Source organism: Ascaphus truei, chromosome 11 (assembly GCF_040206685.1).
Source record: "Ascaphus truei isolate aAscTru1 chromosome 11, aAscTru1.hap1, whole genome shotgun sequence".
NCBI classification, from domain to species: Eukaryota; Metazoa; Chordata; class Amphibia; order Anura; family Ascaphidae; genus Ascaphus; species Ascaphus truei.
In genome coordinates, this window is record NC_134493.1 from 49,493,153 (window position 1) to 49,510,487 (window position 17,335).

At 39.2% G+C, this 17,335-nt stretch overlaps 2 protein-coding genes and 1 non-coding gene across 3 annotated transcripts; all 3 read left to right on the forward strand.

Moving 5' to 3' along the window:
* Positions 1-2,412: 2,412 nt before the first annotated feature.
* Positions 2,413-2,496, forward strand: TRNAL-UAA (transfer RNA leucine (anticodon UAA)). Its single transcript has one exon. It is a non-coding gene; the product is annotated as a tRNA-Leu (tRNA).
* A 3,149-nt stretch (positions 2,497-5,645) lies between these two features.
* Positions 5,646-6,953, forward strand: LOC142462876 (uncharacterized protein F54H12.2-like). Its single transcript, XM_075565091.1, has one exon. It carries the CDS (start codon positions 5,646-5,648, stop codon positions 6,951-6,953), a length of 1,308 nt encoding a protein of 435 aa, XP_075421206.1.
* Positions 6,954-9,045: 2,092 nt separating this feature from the next.
* On the forward strand, positions 9,046-11,207 carry LOC142463417 (uncharacterized). Its single transcript, XM_075566139.1, has 5 exons — positions 9,046-9,247; positions 9,343-9,420; positions 9,525-9,623; positions 9,884-10,045; positions 10,198-11,207. The coding sequence occupies exons 1-5, from the start codon at positions 9,175-9,177 to the stop codon at positions 11,205-11,207; spliced, it is 1,422 nt and encodes a 473-aa protein (XP_075422254.1). The 5' UTR covers positions 9,046-9,174.
* The last annotated feature ends 6,128 nt before the right edge of the window (positions 11,208-17,335 follow it).

Genomic DNA, 17,335 nt, shown 5'->3' on the forward strand with positions numbered 1-17,335 from the left:
ACATCTTACTTTGAATGTGTTATATTTCAAGAGCTGCCTAGACCTTTCTTATATAATCCTATAAACTAGGGCAGAAATAATATATCAATGTTCCAACACCGTCATTAATATGTGCAACAATAAAGTTGTTAATCCAACATAATGCATCGAAATGGAAATACAGGAAGTGGCTGCTTTTATACTTCTGCTGCATAATTGAAATATTTGGGGGAATTATATTTGGATGAAAGTTGCTAGATAAATGCAAATAACTGTTATTATACTCCATGGCCATGGAAGCTTAAATCATTTCATGCTATTACCATGCTCCTGATGGCACAGTGCCGGCAGAAATCCCCCTCTTGAAAATGCAAGGCAAATGTATCGTTAGAATATCATTTAGGATTCCAGCAGAATTATCTGCTTCCCGTGGCTCCCGTTAAGACATGAGCTTTAGATATTGCCACCATTTCAACATTCAACTGGTATCAAAAATAAGACGGGGTACCTAAACTTGTCAGCAAAATCTTATTCTTCAAAACCAGCCCTGTGCTGCAAATGCAATAATGATATATGATTTGGTGCCAATTTACAGATTATAAAACAGTGTGTCAGCGTTGCCTTTGCATTTGTAAGTCCTGTGAAGACATACAGTCTTTGCTGTAATGCTGATGTTCAAGCTTTAGGCTGACCCAATAACTAGAGTTGTGACCAACATTATTAGAAGGAACTAGAGATGGGTGAATCCGCCCGAATCCGGTTACCAGATTTTCTCGCATTTTCCCAACATGCGTTTCGCGGTATAAAATCTGCAAACGGATTTGGCCGGTTTTAATCCGCGCAGATTCATAAAAAAACGTAATTTGGTGCAATCCGTTGACGGATTTGTAGAATCCAGTCCACGGATTCCGTAATCCGTTGGCGGAGTCTTAAAAACCCGCCGACGGATTGCTGAATCCGTGGATTGGATTCTACAAATCCGTCCACGGGTTGCGGAATCCGTGGAGTGTATTGGTAATAATAATAATAAAAAATCTGCAAACCGCGAATCGCACTTTGTAACATTGATCCACGGAAATCCACGGACCAAAGGAACCGGCCGATCCGCTACGGACCCAAATCCGCGCCAAAATGCGCCGATCTCTAGAAGTTAATTGCAGGGACTGCCGACTATTTGACGTACTTTATAAACGACAATGCAGAGTACTACGTTTTTTTACATCACAGGTGTCTTGATTTTGTGCATAAACGAGAAGAAAACCTTTACGTCCGCAAATAATTTCTACCATTATTGTGGCATTAAATATTATGTTATATTAATTTGTTGCTCAGATAGATGGAGGCTGCTGTTGTATACTTGTTATTTTTGTTAATTTCGTGTTTGTTTTATACAGTTATATTATGTTGTATATTCTACACTTGTATGTTATACAGTATCATGTTCTATATAGCAGCAACCTACCTGTATGTTGTCTTTCATCCCTTTTCTGCTAATGAATATGTTGATACATTAGTAATTACTACATTACAATTGTCAGTTGTTGTGTTTCTTATCTATTTGCTACATAAAAATCCCGAAAGTATAAAATGGCAGAAGAAATATTGTGTAACGACGTATCCCTTTTCTTATTGTAGGCAATATTATGCCCACCATTCAGTGCCCCTTGCCAACTGTTTCTGACAAGCTTTGTCTTTTTAATCTCTCTTACTTATACCCATTTGTTTGTAAGAAAAAGGCACAGAAGCGCACCAAGGGTCAAGATTTATGTATTAAACATAATAAAACAAGTGTAAGTAGTAACTTACATGTAGGGTAAAATTAATCCAGTAGAAAGAAGTGCAGGGAAGTAGTAGGGAGGCATACATTATGTCAAACTTTTTTTGACAGGTACCACGCCCCCTTTTCCCCTAAGCCCCGCCCCTTTTGGCCTTAAACCCGCCCTATGTCCCGCCCCTTCCGTATCCGGTCCCGCCCCATCCGTATCCGGCCCCGCCCCCTGCGCATTTTTAGGTTGCCGCCCCCTGCGCCAAAAAAACGCGGTTGACGCCCCCTACGCCAAAAAAACGCAGTTGACGCCCCCTACGCCAAAAAAACGCAGTTGACGCCCCCTAAGCCAAAAAACCGCGGTTGACATCCCCCAGACTCCATTTTTTATTATGATGTGCATTTTTTATTCTTTTTTGTGATTGGTGCGTACTGTTGACGTAGATTGGAGGGGGCGTATACATACGCGGGGCATGTCCGGGCATGTTTATAGGCTTTTGGGGGCATGCCCGAACATGTTTTTTTCATACTGGGGCATGTCTGGACATGTTTATTCTGAAATAACGCCGTGCGCATGTCAGAAAAGTTCAAATGACGTTGAAAAGAGGGCGTAGCATTTTTTTTTAAATTCAGACAGAATACGGCTTTAAGAGGCTAAACCCTCAAGTGTCAGGGTGGCCGAGTGGTTTAAGGCGTTGGACTTAAGATCCAATGGACGTATGTCCACGTGGGTTCGAATCCCACCCCAGACATAATATTTTTATATATTTTTTTTTTTATTTGTATATATATTTTTTATTTGTATAGAGACGGTACAGGGATTAGCCGCAACAGTCGGGGGTTACATATAAATAAAAAGCACAATTGTATGAGTCAAAAATTGCTTATTTTATTTTTTAAAAGATAACACAGTTTTCACCAGGAAATAATTACAAGACGTATTTACAAGTAAAAAAGTAAAACGGCTGTTAAGGCCTTAATAGACTAAAATCATCTAGAGGCGTTGAGTTAGTACGATACATAGTATAGAGGGACAGCAATACAATGTCTTATTTTACAGAGGAAAAAAAAATTAAACAGCTTATTTACAGTTTCAACCAGGCAATAATTACAATTCGTATTTACAAGTAAAAAAGTAAGTGAGTCATTTCAAAAGTCTTTGAAAAGCTTTTCATAGCAATTGATGCAATAACCTCATTAGCAGATGTTGTGGGGCCATAGTAAAAAAAGTAAATAAGTCATTTCAAAAGTCTTTGAAAAGCGTGTCATAGCAATTGACGCAATAACCTCATTAGCAGATGGTGTGGGGTCATAATGACAAGAAGCTAGACAAACACCATGGTTGTTAACTGAGAGCAGAGGTGTCGTGGGAACAGCCTCATTAACAGCGGTAAATAAGGCATTTCAAAAGACTTGGAAGAGCCTTGAACTGCGGGAGATTGTTTTAAACAGAAGCTGAAAACACCATAGAAGCATTATATTGTTTTATGAAATACTATTAAAGAATGCATAGCCATACAAGCTCAAAAAAAGCGGATGCACAATTACGAAAAATATATTACACGCCGAAAACGCCTGGTTCCTTTGGCGGCATACAGAGTTTAAATAATGCAGCACAAAAATACGGTATTTCAAACGCAACGGTCAAAAATTATCTTTCAGAGCAAGATGTCTATACGTTATACAAACCGGCGCGAAAAAATTTCAAAAGGAATATGATTTTAGTGTCCAATATCGATTCGCAGTGGCAAGCTGACCTCGTATCAATGATTGATTTTGCCAAGTGTAACGACGGAAATCGTTATATTTTGACCGTTATCGATATTTTGTCAAAATACGCCTGGGCAAAATTGTTGCAAAATAAAAAAGGGTTAAGCGTCGCTAATGCGTTACAAGAGATTTTTTTAGAGGGAAGGGTGCCTCAAAAGTTACAAACTGATGGGGGTAAAGAATTCTTGAATAAGAATGTTAATTTACTGCTCCAAAAATATGGCGTTAACAGGTTCATCGCCGGCAACGCCGTTAAGGCAGCCATTATTGAACGCTTTAATAGGACATTAAAAACGAAAATGTGGCGTTTTTTCACAGCACATAATACGCACAGGTACAGCGATGTGTTATCAGACTTAATATACAGCTATAACCACACGCCACATGGCACCATTAAGTGTGCGCCAAAGGATGTAACACAAGCGAATTCTCTCACCGTTTGGAATACTATTTATAGGTCACATGTGTGTTCTAAGAAACTTAAGCCACTTTTAAAAATTGGAGACCACGTTCGGATATCAAAATATAAAGGAGTTTTTACAAAGGGTTATGAACAGTGCTTTACAGATGAAATATTTATTATTGCTGATGTACGCACGAAAGGCGTAAAACCGCTGTATAAGATCACAGATAGTGCTGGTGAGGCCATAGAAGGCTCATTCTACGCTGAAGAGATACAAAAAATACCAAAGAATTTAAATCGCGTTTACAGAATTGAGAAGATATTAAAACAAAAAAGCGTAAGGCGTAAAATCGTCTACTACGTTAAATGGTGTGGATACCCTACAAAATTCAACAGCTGGATAGAAAAAGCACAACTAACTCGTTTGTAAAAAGACGTCACCATGGAGGATATTGCCTTTTATGTAACGCTGCCTAGTAATGCGTCATACGAAACGTTCCCCCAAAATGACATTTCTAATTATACGACAAAACTAGCCAAGCCCATTATTTTAAAAGGTGAATGGGAGGTTGCTTTAACAGAAATACAGTATCCGCATACTTGGAATACATTTGAAAACGTGGACGGTAACGTATCTGTAACACAACTAAGACCGCCGTTACGGAATGCTGCGCCAGACAGCACATTACATGTATCAACGCTAAACGCCATTAAATCAAACTTCATGGTAAAAGCGGGGTATTATAGTGATATTAATGAATTGGTTAGGTCTATTAACGAGGCGATGGCCATCAGTAAAGTGAAATTGAAATATGACGACTTTGAAAGAACAGTATCTGTTCCGGGTTCACATCGCTTTACAGCCTCAGAGCGTATGATGAACATTCTAGGCATGGATTCTAATAATATCGATAAAATTGAAAAATGTGATAAAATATGTGCAGATATAAAAAACGGCTTTTATACAATATTTGTTTATACCGATATCATTATGCATCAACGCGTAGGTCACAGTTTTGTCCCCCTACTGCGGACTGTTGAAATCACCGGCAATAATAATGATATCATTACGCAGCGCTACATAAAGCCTGATTACATACCCGTCAGTAAATATCACATCGATTGCATTACAATCGAGATAAAGAACGACCAAAATAAGAACGTCTCATTCAAGTACGGGAAGGCCATTGTAAAACTGCACTTTCGCCCGCGCAAAGGCTCTCTGTATTGAGGGTCCGGCAACATGGTGGCTGTTAAAAACTATGGAGAACCACAGGTTTACAGTATGTACTATAGAGCACAAGCGGGAAATGGCTTACAGGGCTTTCATGGGAGCCCTTATATGTACGGCCGTGGATTAGCAGGCGTTTTCCGCAGTCTCTTTAGACGGGCGGTGCCTTTATTCAGGCGCGGCTTTGATATTGTAAAACCTCATGTAAAAACTGCAGCACTAAATATCGCTAGAGACGTTGTGGGTCGTGTTTCAACCGCTGTGACGAATAAAATGGGTGGTGCAGCACAAGACGGATCAGGACTCGTGTACATCAGTAGAAGCAGTGCTAAAGGCAAACGCAAGCGCAGCGTTGCATTCCCACCCAGCACAACCCGTTATCAAAACAAAAAGAACAGTCGCAACGTCAGAAAGAAGAAAAAAACCTCGCGACAGAACTTAAACGACATCTTTTGATTCATTTGACAAGACAAAAAATAAATAAAAGTTATTTCAGCATGGCGTTTATTCACACCAACTCCATAGAATGCGCTAAATCTGAACTGGATATCTTTGAAATACAGCCTACACAGACGAGCATAGAAAAAAGTCTGTATGTGGAAATACAACCGTTGGCCGCCCTTTCAGAAACGGCACCGTTGGAGTTTTATATCGCTGGCAACGGGGAACATTATTTCGACCTCAATAATACTTTGATTTACATTACGTGTAAAATCGTCAAACAGGACAATACACCGATTGCTGATGGAGCACGCGTGAGTCTAATCAATTATCCGATAGCAACGCTTTTCAATCAGTTAGATGTAACTTTGGGGGACAGACTCATATCGCAATCCAATAACCTGTACGCATATCGGGCGTATATTGAAACAATTCTGAACTATAGCGCTGATGCATTATCCACGCAGTTTACCACCGGTTTATTTTACAAGGATACAGCGGGGCAACACCAAACCCGCACAGTGGGTGGTGATAACCATGGTTTTACAAAGCGTTCCCAAATGACAGAACGTGGTAAAGCCGTAGAATTACTGGGACATCTACATAGCGATATATTTTTTCAAGAGAAACTTATACTGAACGGTCTGGACTTAAAAATTAAACTCACTAGAAATAAAGATACATTTTGTTTAATGTCTGCTGAGGCTGAGCCGTTTAAGATTCAAATTCTAAACGCGTCGCTGTTTGTCAAAAGGGTGCAAATTGCGCCGGCAGTGCGCATAGGTCATGCGCAGGGGCTTTTAAGCGGCAACGCAAAATACACTATCGACCGTGTGGGGATGAAAATTTATAGCATCGCGGTCGGAAGTCGCGTATGCAATCTAGAAAACCTGTTTTTGGGTCAATTACCCAAACTGGTCATTATAGGATTCGTTGATAATGACGCTTTTTCTGGTGCTTACGATAAAAAACCCCTTTGTTTCAAACACAACCATGTGAATTTTGCAGCGCTGTATTTAGACGGCGAACAAATACCGACAAAACCGTTTCAACCAGACTTTGAGAATGCTAATTCTATTAGAGAATACATGGCCCTGGTACAAATTGCCGGTAAACAAAATGCAGACGCTGGATTTCTCATTAATCGTGAAGAGTATGTTGAGGGGTACACGCTATTTGCGTTTGATTTGTCACCCGATCAGGAACGCGGTGGTCACTTCTCACTAATTCGCAATGGAAACCTGAGGGCTGAAATACGCTTTTCAAGGGCTCTGGATAGAACCGTTAATATTATTGTGTACGGCGTTTTTGATAACGTTATTGAGATAAATCAGAGAAGAGAAGTGTTATATGACTTTCTCTGAATAAAAAAAAAAAGAATGAATACCGTGCAAATAACACAGTTTTTAAGCGCCGATCGATTCACCCGTGGATTGTTTCAAGGAGTTTACCCCTGCGATTTATTACCCCGTCGCGCGCTGACAAATGCACCCACATGTTTCATCATAAATACACATCCTCATAACGGTCCTGGTGAGCACTGGTTGGCGATTTTTTTTGATACAGATGGTGCTGGACATTTTTTCGACTCATACGGATTATCACCAAAAAGTGAACTCTTTCCTAAAGAAATTTTACAGTTTTTAAATACGAACGTGAATCGTATAACGTTTCAGAACGCACAGTTGCAAGATACTTTGTCTTCTGTCTGCGGTGAATTTTGTATTTTTTTCATTCATCACATGTGTAAAGGTTTAACATTTGAAGAGATCTTAAAAAGTTTCACTAATGATTTAAAAAAAAATGACCGCATAGTCGCTAATTTTGTGAGAAAGCATATGAGCCATTTTAAGCGGCGATATGTACACATTGACTGTACACAAAAATGTGTGGCCTGTTATAAAAATATATAAGGCCATTTTTTTAAAAACATGTGTCTGATGTGTAATGTTTAATAAAAGACTAATTATATTATACACTGCCAACAATGTCTTGTTTTGTTTTATTTTTATGGTCTTTTGCAGCACTTTGATAATATAGATAAGTTAGTAAAAAATAAATAAATATATATATAATAAATCAGAAGGGTTAAGAACAGACCTTATAATAATTAAAGCTATTAAACAAAGAACAAGACAGCCTCAAGAGGATTGTTCACACCCCCACTAGCCATTGAAGGTGGAGCTACAAATTGTTAGAGCCTCAAGAAAAAACTATTTAAGAGGGGGCTTTTGAAATACTTCTGTCTCTAGCCTCATTGATCGTGAGTGCCCTTACATCCAGTCTGTGCCTAGCAGTGCTCTCAATATAACGGCATGGTGAGTAAACATAATATTGACTGTATTGTTTTATTCATGTCTGTCTTTTTTTCAAAACTGTGATATAATATACCTAAACCCTGATATATTATTTTATAGAATGATAATTACTGTATTTTAATGGCATTGAATGTATTTTTATGTAAACTTTATGTAATATACAGGACCTTTTTTTTAATTAGCGTATATTGAGTGTATTGTTTTATTCATATATGTCTTTTCAAAGTAGCATTTAATGTTTTTCTAAAAAGTGGCCCCGTTGATAATATAGTACATACTGTAGAACCTAAGGCCATAATATATTAGACCTAAAAATGTGATATAATATACCTAAACCCTTGATATATTATTTTATAGACTGCTAATTACTGTATTTTAAGGGCATTGAATGTATTTTTATGTAAACTTTATGTAATATACAGGACCTTTTTTTTTATTAGCGTATATTGAGTGTATTGTTTTATTCATATATGTCTTTTCAAAGTAGCATTTAATGTTTTTCTAAAAAGTGGCCCCGTTGATAATATAGTACATACTGTAGAACCTAAGGCCATAATATATTAGACCTAAAAATGTGATATAATATACCTAAACCCTTGATATATTATTTTATAGACTGCTAATTACTGTATTTTAAGGGCATTGAATGTATTTTTATGTAAACTTTATGTAATATACAGGACCTTTTTTTTTATTAGCGTATATTGAGTGTATTGTTTTATTCATATAGGTCTTTTCAAAGTAGCATTTAATGTTTTTCTAAAAAGTGGCCCCGTTGATAATATAGTACATACTGTAGAACCTAAGGCCATAATATATTAGACCTAAAAATGTGATATAATATACCTAAAACATTGATATATTATTTTATAGACTGCTAATTACTGTATTTTAAGGGCATTGAATGTATTTTTATGTAAACTTTATGTAATATACAGGGCCTTTTTTTTATTAGCGTATATTGAGTGTATTGTTTTATTCATATATGTCTTTTCAAAGTAACATTTAATGTACTTTATTTTTCTAAAAAGGGGCAAGTGTATTGTTTTATTCATATATGTCTTTTCAAAGTAACATTTAATGTACTTTATTTTTCTAAAAAGGGGGCCCCCGTGATAATATAGTATCATCTATTTTATATCATGATATTTAGTGTATTTTAATAGCATTGATTGTTTTGTTTTTTGTCCGTTTTTTTATCAGACTATATTGAAGGACTTTTAATGATAATATTTAAAGGCCTAGAATTGATTGTACTTTATAATACATGCAGGCTGACCGCTTCCAAACATATATTGCCGAAAATACACAGGGGAGTTCCACAGAGGCAGACCAAGAATGTAAGAATCGACAGAGGCCGCTTAAGACAGCTCTTTTTTTTTATTTTTATTTCTTTATTATTATTTATTTATTTTTGTAATTTTCTTTCATGTAGTTTTGGCTGCTGCACTTCAAGCTGAGCGGTTGGCTAATGACGCTCTAGACTGTCGATTTGGAAAACAGGTTACCGATGGTGCGTATTTATATAAAAGCGGTTGCATATACTTTTTTTTTTTTTACTTTTAAAGTTACCTGTGTACATGAATAACCGCCTATGCGGTCTTTTATGCCGTACAGAACAAACCAAGGGGGGTACGGAAAACGGTGTACGATCTGTCAAACGTACGATCAAACAGCACAACCCTGATCCGTCCATAATGACAAATCAAAAACGGGGTATGTATGACAATGTATCGCTGTTATATTTAAAACTAACACTATAGACATGTTTTGAACTTATTTAAAACTTTATAGATTACGGCTGTAATTATATATCTAAGTGGACTAAGATAGTGTTTCTATTCATTTTATTACACTTTTTTTTTATAGCCGACATTAGGGGTCATGCAGCCACAATAATTGTGTAGTTATTTTTTTTATTTTTAAATGCTGCTGTCTATTATAAAACTTTTTAATAATGAGGTCATTGTTCACAGCTTCAAAAATGCACCGGCACCAAAGCGTTAGAAGCCCAAAAGTCGCCGCTGAAATGCAAATCCAGAACAAGAAACCACGGGCCCCGCAACCTGAAAAGAAAGTCAACGCTGAAATGCAAACCCAGAACAAGAAACCACGGGCCCCGCAACCTGAAAAGCATGGTGAGTCTATTGTGCTGTAATTCAAGCATCTATATACGTGGTGTTGCGTAATGTAGTACTAACATAGTTCCTCAAGCTGTCTGGACTTTAATCTATTAATGAAATGAGCTGACAGTATTCTTTTTTTTTTTTTTTGTTGTTGATGTTTTTAGCCTCAAAGACGACCGTAAGGCATGCCACTAGACGTGTTCCTGATAAATGTACCCCTGCACACGACAATGAGCAGCCCAGCACATCAAAAGCTTTGTACGGTGTAAAGCGACCAACAACAACGGTTACGGTTACAATCGAACCACCACCAGCTACAATGTTGAACTCCCCAACAGCAAAGGCGGATAGCATTTCGCGTGCCACCGGCGGTGAGTCAGCACGCATAAACACAACACCTGTATCAGGCCTGCAACAAGCCCAGTTGGAAAATATATTGCGTAGAATTGACTTTGGCAGACGCCCACGTGTAAATGACCCTGCTGTTGCACAGCCAACAATTAAAAGACGAAGGGTGCCTTTACAGGACATCACACCGGTCACAAACAGTAAAAGTCAAGGGTTTCCTTTACAGGACATCACGATTGTCACAAACAATGATCATGGGGCGCAGAAAGGTCAGTCAGGTAACTGTACGACGATTAATGACATTGATACACCGCATTATTGGCGATGGTTCTATAATCATTTTGTTTTTTGGATAGATTTAAATCGGCTTATAGAAAATGTAATAAGCGACTTGAAAACATTGATTTTTGTGAAAGAGCATGAACGCGATTTAGAGCGCATGAAAGCCTTGTTATTAAGGCTTCGCCGTTCAAGCGATATATTTCACAAGGGTGTAATGCATCTAAAGGGGGATTCAGGGGCCAACAACCAAAACATAATACACGACGTAATAATAACAACACCGTGTACTGACAATACACACCCAAAAGCCACAACAGCGCTGTGTATAGAGGACGAATCTGACATTGAGAGCCGGGGTTGTACTGAATACCTTTTCTGGGTGGATGTAAAGAGGTCTATCAACGCATTCATGCGTGAACTGTATTCACATTGTTGGGTGCCTCATGTCGAACGCAACATGTGTATGGAGCCGGCGTTCAAACTAAAACTTGATCGTTTAACGACTGTATTTAGCAACGGGGCCCAATTACTAACCAATTCATGACTAAATATGGTGGGCAGGGGCTTAGATCAACACCCCACGTTAAACAGAAGCACGCAGAGCAGCCAGCAGATAAATTATGTTGTAGACAACAACTCAGAACACACGCCAGAATGCTCATTAATGCCCGTTAGTACAGGTGATTTATCGACCCCCGTTATGAGCCCCAACTTAATTGCGGTCGAACATCCCCAGAGGGGTATAATGCCATTAATTTCTGTACAGTCAGAGCCATCTGTAAATGAAATTAATGTTGAAAGGTCTGTACTGCCGGTTGAAAATAGTGTTGAAATACATACACCACTGATAATACAGCCCCCTAACGATGCGGCGGATCAGTCTGTATTTTTGGAACGTGTAGCGCAGTACCAAAGAGTACGACAAAATTTTAATGCTGTGGAACATTTTGAACATTTTCAATTTGTAAATCTTGATCGTATAACATCATTTTCAGTGGCATTACAGGCGGTACATGATTCTATACAGTGTACATTGAATAGACTACTGCCCGACATAGGACCCCATGACATGGTGCAATTACGTCTAGACGGTGACACGTTAAATAGAGCTTTATACTCTATTAAACGCTCTAAGGACGCCTTAAGCGCTGAGACGTTTTTGGAACATGTGGCAAACATGTTACAAAGCAACGCGGAGGTTCTTGGTGACGGTACTTTAAGACTATTGGTCATAATTGTTAAGAACAGAGTTGGTGGTGTGATGCACCGTAGACGCATTAATTCAACGCCTTACAGTCGCATCGTAAACAAAAAAAGACAATTACTCTTTGACTTAAATAACGACAGCCATAACTTGTGTCTAGCAGCCAGTCTTTGTGCCCTGTTAGAAAAGAGAGATACGGCTGACGCTGTGTTACTGGAGAAAGCACGTTTGATACATCGCACCCTGGGTATTCCTGATGATCGTCTAGTCAGTTTTAGCGACATACCCGACTTTGAAAAGCACTTGAATGTAACCATTAAAGTGTTCTACCACAATCGGGGAGAATGGCAGTTTTTTAATACAAGTGAGCCCTGCAAAGAGAGGGTTTTATTTATATACCATGAAGACACACATTACTTTGGCGTAAAAAAAATAAACGCTTTCATCGGGGCCAATTACTTTTGCGATTTTTGTCATACTCCATTCGCTCACAAAAATAACCATTCATGCCGCTATTTTTGCCGATCGTGCCACAGACGGAATTGTGTTGAGGTCATAGCAGACATGCCTAGGTGTCCTATGTGTCGGGCATTTTGTCGTTCACAGGATTGTTTGAGTGAACACAAGAAACTAGCCCAAGCTGCTAAAATAGATTGTAAACGCAAGAAATACTGCGACCGTTGCGGTCGCTACACAGATGACGATCATGATGAATGCAGAGGTTTGCAGTGTAGAGTCTGTTATGCTTACATCGCCAGTTTTGACAATCACCTGTGCTACATGCGCCCATACAAACCACCGGTCCTCACTGACAACTACATTTTTTATGACTTTGAGTGCATGCAGGAGACGGGCGTACACATACCAAATTATGTCTACGCCATGCCTTTAAGGGATGATGAAGAAAAAGGTTGTGCCCAGTCTTTAGACGGCACTGTGGGTTGGGAGTTCCAGGGTCCAGAGTGTTTGGCTGATTTTGTAAAAAAATTCATAGACAGGCCCTTTAGGGAGTACACTTTCATCGCACATAATGCCGGCCGTTACGATTCCTATTTTGTGGTGCAACAGCTGCTTAAAGAGAAGATAAAAATAGAATTACTAGCACAAGGCGGTAAATTATTATGTGTAACAATACCTGATCTGAATATCAGATTTATCGACTCTTTAAATTTCCTCCCCATGAAGCTCAGTAAGCTGCCACAGGCCCTGGGTTTTACAGGCAGTAAAGGATATTTCCCACACTTTTTTAACACAGTACAGAATCAAAATTACAGCGGTTCTATGCCCTCTATAGAGCATTACGGCCCCCAGTACATGATGGCCGACGAGAAAACGGGGTTCATGACATGGTATGAAGCGAACAAACATTGTGATTTCAATTTTCAGGCTGAGCTTAAAAGCTATTGCATTGAGGATGTAAAAATTTTGAAGAAAGCCTGTATCTGCTTTAGAACCAGTGTCATAGAAATGACAGAGCATACGGTAATGAGCGACCGTGAGTCTCAGATTGGTGAGGAAGATGTCTATAATGTGGACCCCTTTCAGCTGACAACCCTCGCCTCTGTGTGCATGGCTATGTATCGGCTCAAATTTTTACCCAGTAACACCATCGCCATTGTACCCCCTGACAATTACAACATCACAAAAAAACGCTTCTCTACGCCCGCCACACAGTGGCTACTGTATGTGGCCTACAAGGAGAATATAGTCATACAACACGCTTTAAGGGGCGGTGAAAAGATGGTGGGTAACTATTTTCTGGATGGTTATGCGGTGATTAATGGTGTTCAAACAGCCTTTGAATTCAACGGCTGCTTTTACCACGGCTGTCCCATGTGTTACAATGAAAAAGATACAAACACTGTTACATCTCTCACATATGGTCAATTGTACCACAAAACAGCCATCAAAACACATTTTCTAAAAAACAAATGTGGCTATGCGGTGCGTGAGCTGTGGGAGCACGAGTGGAAACACATGTTAGAGACCGATACGGATCTAAAGTCGTTTCTACTTAAAAGTGATTTTCCACAACCCATGAACCCCCGTGATGCACTTTACGGCGGCCGCACAAACGCTATTAAGCTGTACCACAAAACGGCGCCCGGTGAGAGTATACATTACTATGATTTTACCAGCTTGTATCCTTTTATCAACAAAACCAAAATGTACCCCACCGGTCACCCTAAGATCATCTATGAGAATTTTCTCTCTTTTGACAGGTACTTTGGGATTGCTAAAGTAAAAGTCTATCCGCCTAGAGGCTTATTTTTCCCCATCCTTCCTGTTAAAATGAATGGCAAGCTCATGTTTCCGCTATGCAGCACATGCGCCGTCACCAATCAGACGACGCCTTGCTGTCATACGGATGAGGAGCGCTCATTGACCGGTACGTGGTGTACCGTTGAAATCCAGGCAGCGTTGAAGAAAGGGTACCGGCTGTGTAAAATTTTTGAAATTTGGCACTTTGCATGTTATACAAAAAAATTGTTTGCTAAATACATTAAGGTGCACCTCAGGGACAAACAGGAGGCATCTGGATACCCCAGCTGGTGTACAGACGAGGTCAAAAAACAAAAATACATCAGCGAGTATTTTTCAAAAGAGGGTATACGTTTACGCGCTGATAAAATAGACATTAACCCGGCAAAAAGACAAATTTCTAAACTGTTTCTAAATTCTTTGTGGGGTAAATTCGGTCAAAAGACTAATTTACAAAATACAAGCATTGTAACAAGCCCTGATGAACTTTTTGGTTACGCCTTTTCAACGCAATACGATGTGTCATCTTTAGACTTCCTAGATGATGACACGGCCATGGTTAGCTGGAAGTATACAAAGGAGGGATACACTGTAGGTCGTAATGTCAATATTTTTATTGCCTGTTTTACGACGGCCTATGCCCGTCTTGAACTGTACAATGTTTTGGACAAGCTACAAGAGCGGTGTCTCTACCATGACACTGACTCTGTCATTTTTGTTAGCAAAACAGGTGACTGGAATCCGCCTCTGGGTGACTACTTAGGGGAGCTGACTAGTGAACTACCGAATGGTACACACATTACAGAATTTGTTTCCGCCGGTCCCAAGACTTACGGTTACAAGCTTTCTACTGGTAAAACGTGTCTAAAAGTTAAAGGTATAACACTGAACGCTGCAAACGCTGAATTGATTAACTTTGACACTTTAAAAGATATTGTCCTGGACTACCCCTTACACTCTGATCCTGAAGATCAGAAAAAGATTGTGGTACAACAGGCTGGGATTGTCCGAAATAAACGTTACTGGCAGATTGAGACTCGTCCTCTACAGAAAACACAAAAGTGTGTGTACACGAAACGACAGCTGACCAACGACTTCACAACCCTACCCTTTGGTTACTAATTATAAATCTGTAATGGATATCAGGCTTCAACATCCTTTCTCGTGTATTTTAGCCGGGCCGTCAAATTCAGGGAAAAGCTATTTTGTTAAACAGCTTTTGCAACATTCTAGCACTCACTTGTCGCACCGACCTGATAATATCGTATGGTTTTATGCATGCTGGCAATATCTTTATGATGAACTGTTAAGCACTATGCCCCACATTAGATTTATTGAGGGTATACCCGCTACATTTAATGACGATGCTCTTTTTCCCCCTGGTAAAGTGAATTTGACAATCGTTGATGACTTGATGGAAGCAGCCAGTGAGAGCTCTGAAATTGAAAAAGCATTCACCAAGTATGTGCATCACAGAAACCTCAGTATCATGTACCTCGTACAAAATGTTTTTTGCCAGGGTAAAAAAAGCAGAACCATAAATTTAAACACTAAATATATGGTTCTTTTTAAAAATCCAAGGGATAAATTACAAATTAACACCTTAGCTCGTCAAATGTATCCTGGTAAATCACAATTCTTTTTAGAGGCATTTGAAGATGCCACACGGTCCCCCTATGGTTTTTTGTTAGTAGATTTAAGAGCCACGACCCCTGATGAGTACCGCTTAAGAACCGGTATCTTTCCGCCTGACAACCCCACAGTTTATGTTTTAAAAAAAAAAAGCGGTTCTAAAAAGAGATAACTATCTGTAAATTGTCATTACTTGTAGTCGCTCCGCCGTTGTAAACATGTCTAACCGACTACGCCGCAATTGGCATACTTTAAAAGCATTAATAAGGGCTTCACCAAAGCAAAGAAAAGTTATTCTGTGTTCAGCATCTAATGATTTAGTCACCGCCATATGCGAGATAGCCCTCAATGCTCTAAAAGGTAAAATACCTTTATCAAAACGGCAAATTGGCATACTTAAAAAGTGGCGTAAAATTATAAAAAAGCTGAGCGACAAAAAATTTACAATTGTAAAAAAGAAACGCCTGGTGAAGCAGTCCGGCGGCTTTATTGGCTCTCTTTTGGGTTTTGCTATACCGCTGCTGACTGGCCTTCTCACTAACCGCTAATGGAATATGCTGAGAAAATGTACCTGGTCCCCAAACAAGATATGGATCGTTTACAGCGCCCCCCACAACGAGTGGGCGACATACGTGAAGTTGCCATGCATCGCCTAGATACAGACATTAATGCGATCTTAAATAGCCATAATTTATCAGAGGATGAAAAGATAAAAAGATACACTACTGTACTGCAGAAATACTTGGTGCATGCTAAACAGAGCGACGGGGAGAAGAACCGCCTAACCCTTTTAATGCCCACTGATGAAACAGCCTCTCACCCTTTACATTTCCAGGATATTGCATCATCAGATACGCCTGACAATTTGATTCGTGAGGTTGTTACTAATGTGAATGTCCGCTTCAAGAAAAATGCAGAGTTATTGCTCAGTAAAATGTTTCAGGCTAAACATATTACAAGCTGGAATGACAAAGGGGAGTTTATTTATAAAAAACAGGTTATACCGGGCTCTAATTTACTGGATTTGGTACGCGGTGTTACACAAAGTCACACTGTTACAAAGCGTAAAATACCACAGGGTTGGAGCCCTTTTCTGGCTGCGATGGCTGAACTGAATATCCCCTCATCGGTTGTGGGTAATTCAACAAATAGAGAAAGCCTGGATCGCTTAAAAATACTGCCCCCCGATACAACGAACCCTCCTTCATCATCCCTTTTAACTCCGCAGAAAAGAACCTCTGATTTGCGTTACAGTTCTTTAAGTGCCCCTGGCTTAACATCCCCGCCGGGTTATTTACTAAACAAGAGGAGGGGTAGTCTATTATTGCCGTCGGCTGACTGGTTGAAACTGTAAATAAGCTGTTTAATTTTTTTTCCCTCTGTAAAATAAGACATTGTATTGCTGTCCCTCTATACTATGTATCGTACTAACTCAACGCCTCTAGATGATTTTAGTCTATTAAGGCCTTAACAGCCGTTTTACTTTTTTACTTGTAAATACGTCTTGTAATTATTTCCTGGTGAAAACTGTGTTATCTTTTAAAAAATAAAATAAGCAATTTTTGACTCATACA

Excerpts from the sequence above, each read along its gene's own strand:
- LOC142463417 (XM_075566139.1), top strand. The coding sequence starts at position 9,175 with ATGCAGGCTGACCGCTTCCAAACATATATTGCCGAAAATACACAGGGG. Across the intron at positions 9,421-9,524 it reads TGGAAAACAGGTTACCGATG|AACAAACCAAGGGGGGTACG; the intron begins GTGCGTATTTAT and ends TATGCCGTACAG. Across the intron at positions 10,046-10,197 it reads CCCGCAACCTGAAAAGCATG|CCTCAAAGACGACCGTAAGG; the intron begins GTGAGTCTATTG and ends TGATGTTTTTAG.
- LOC142462876 (XM_075565091.1), top strand. The coding sequence starts at position 5,646 with ATGGCGTTTATTCACACCAACTCCATAGAATGCGCTAAATCTGAACTG.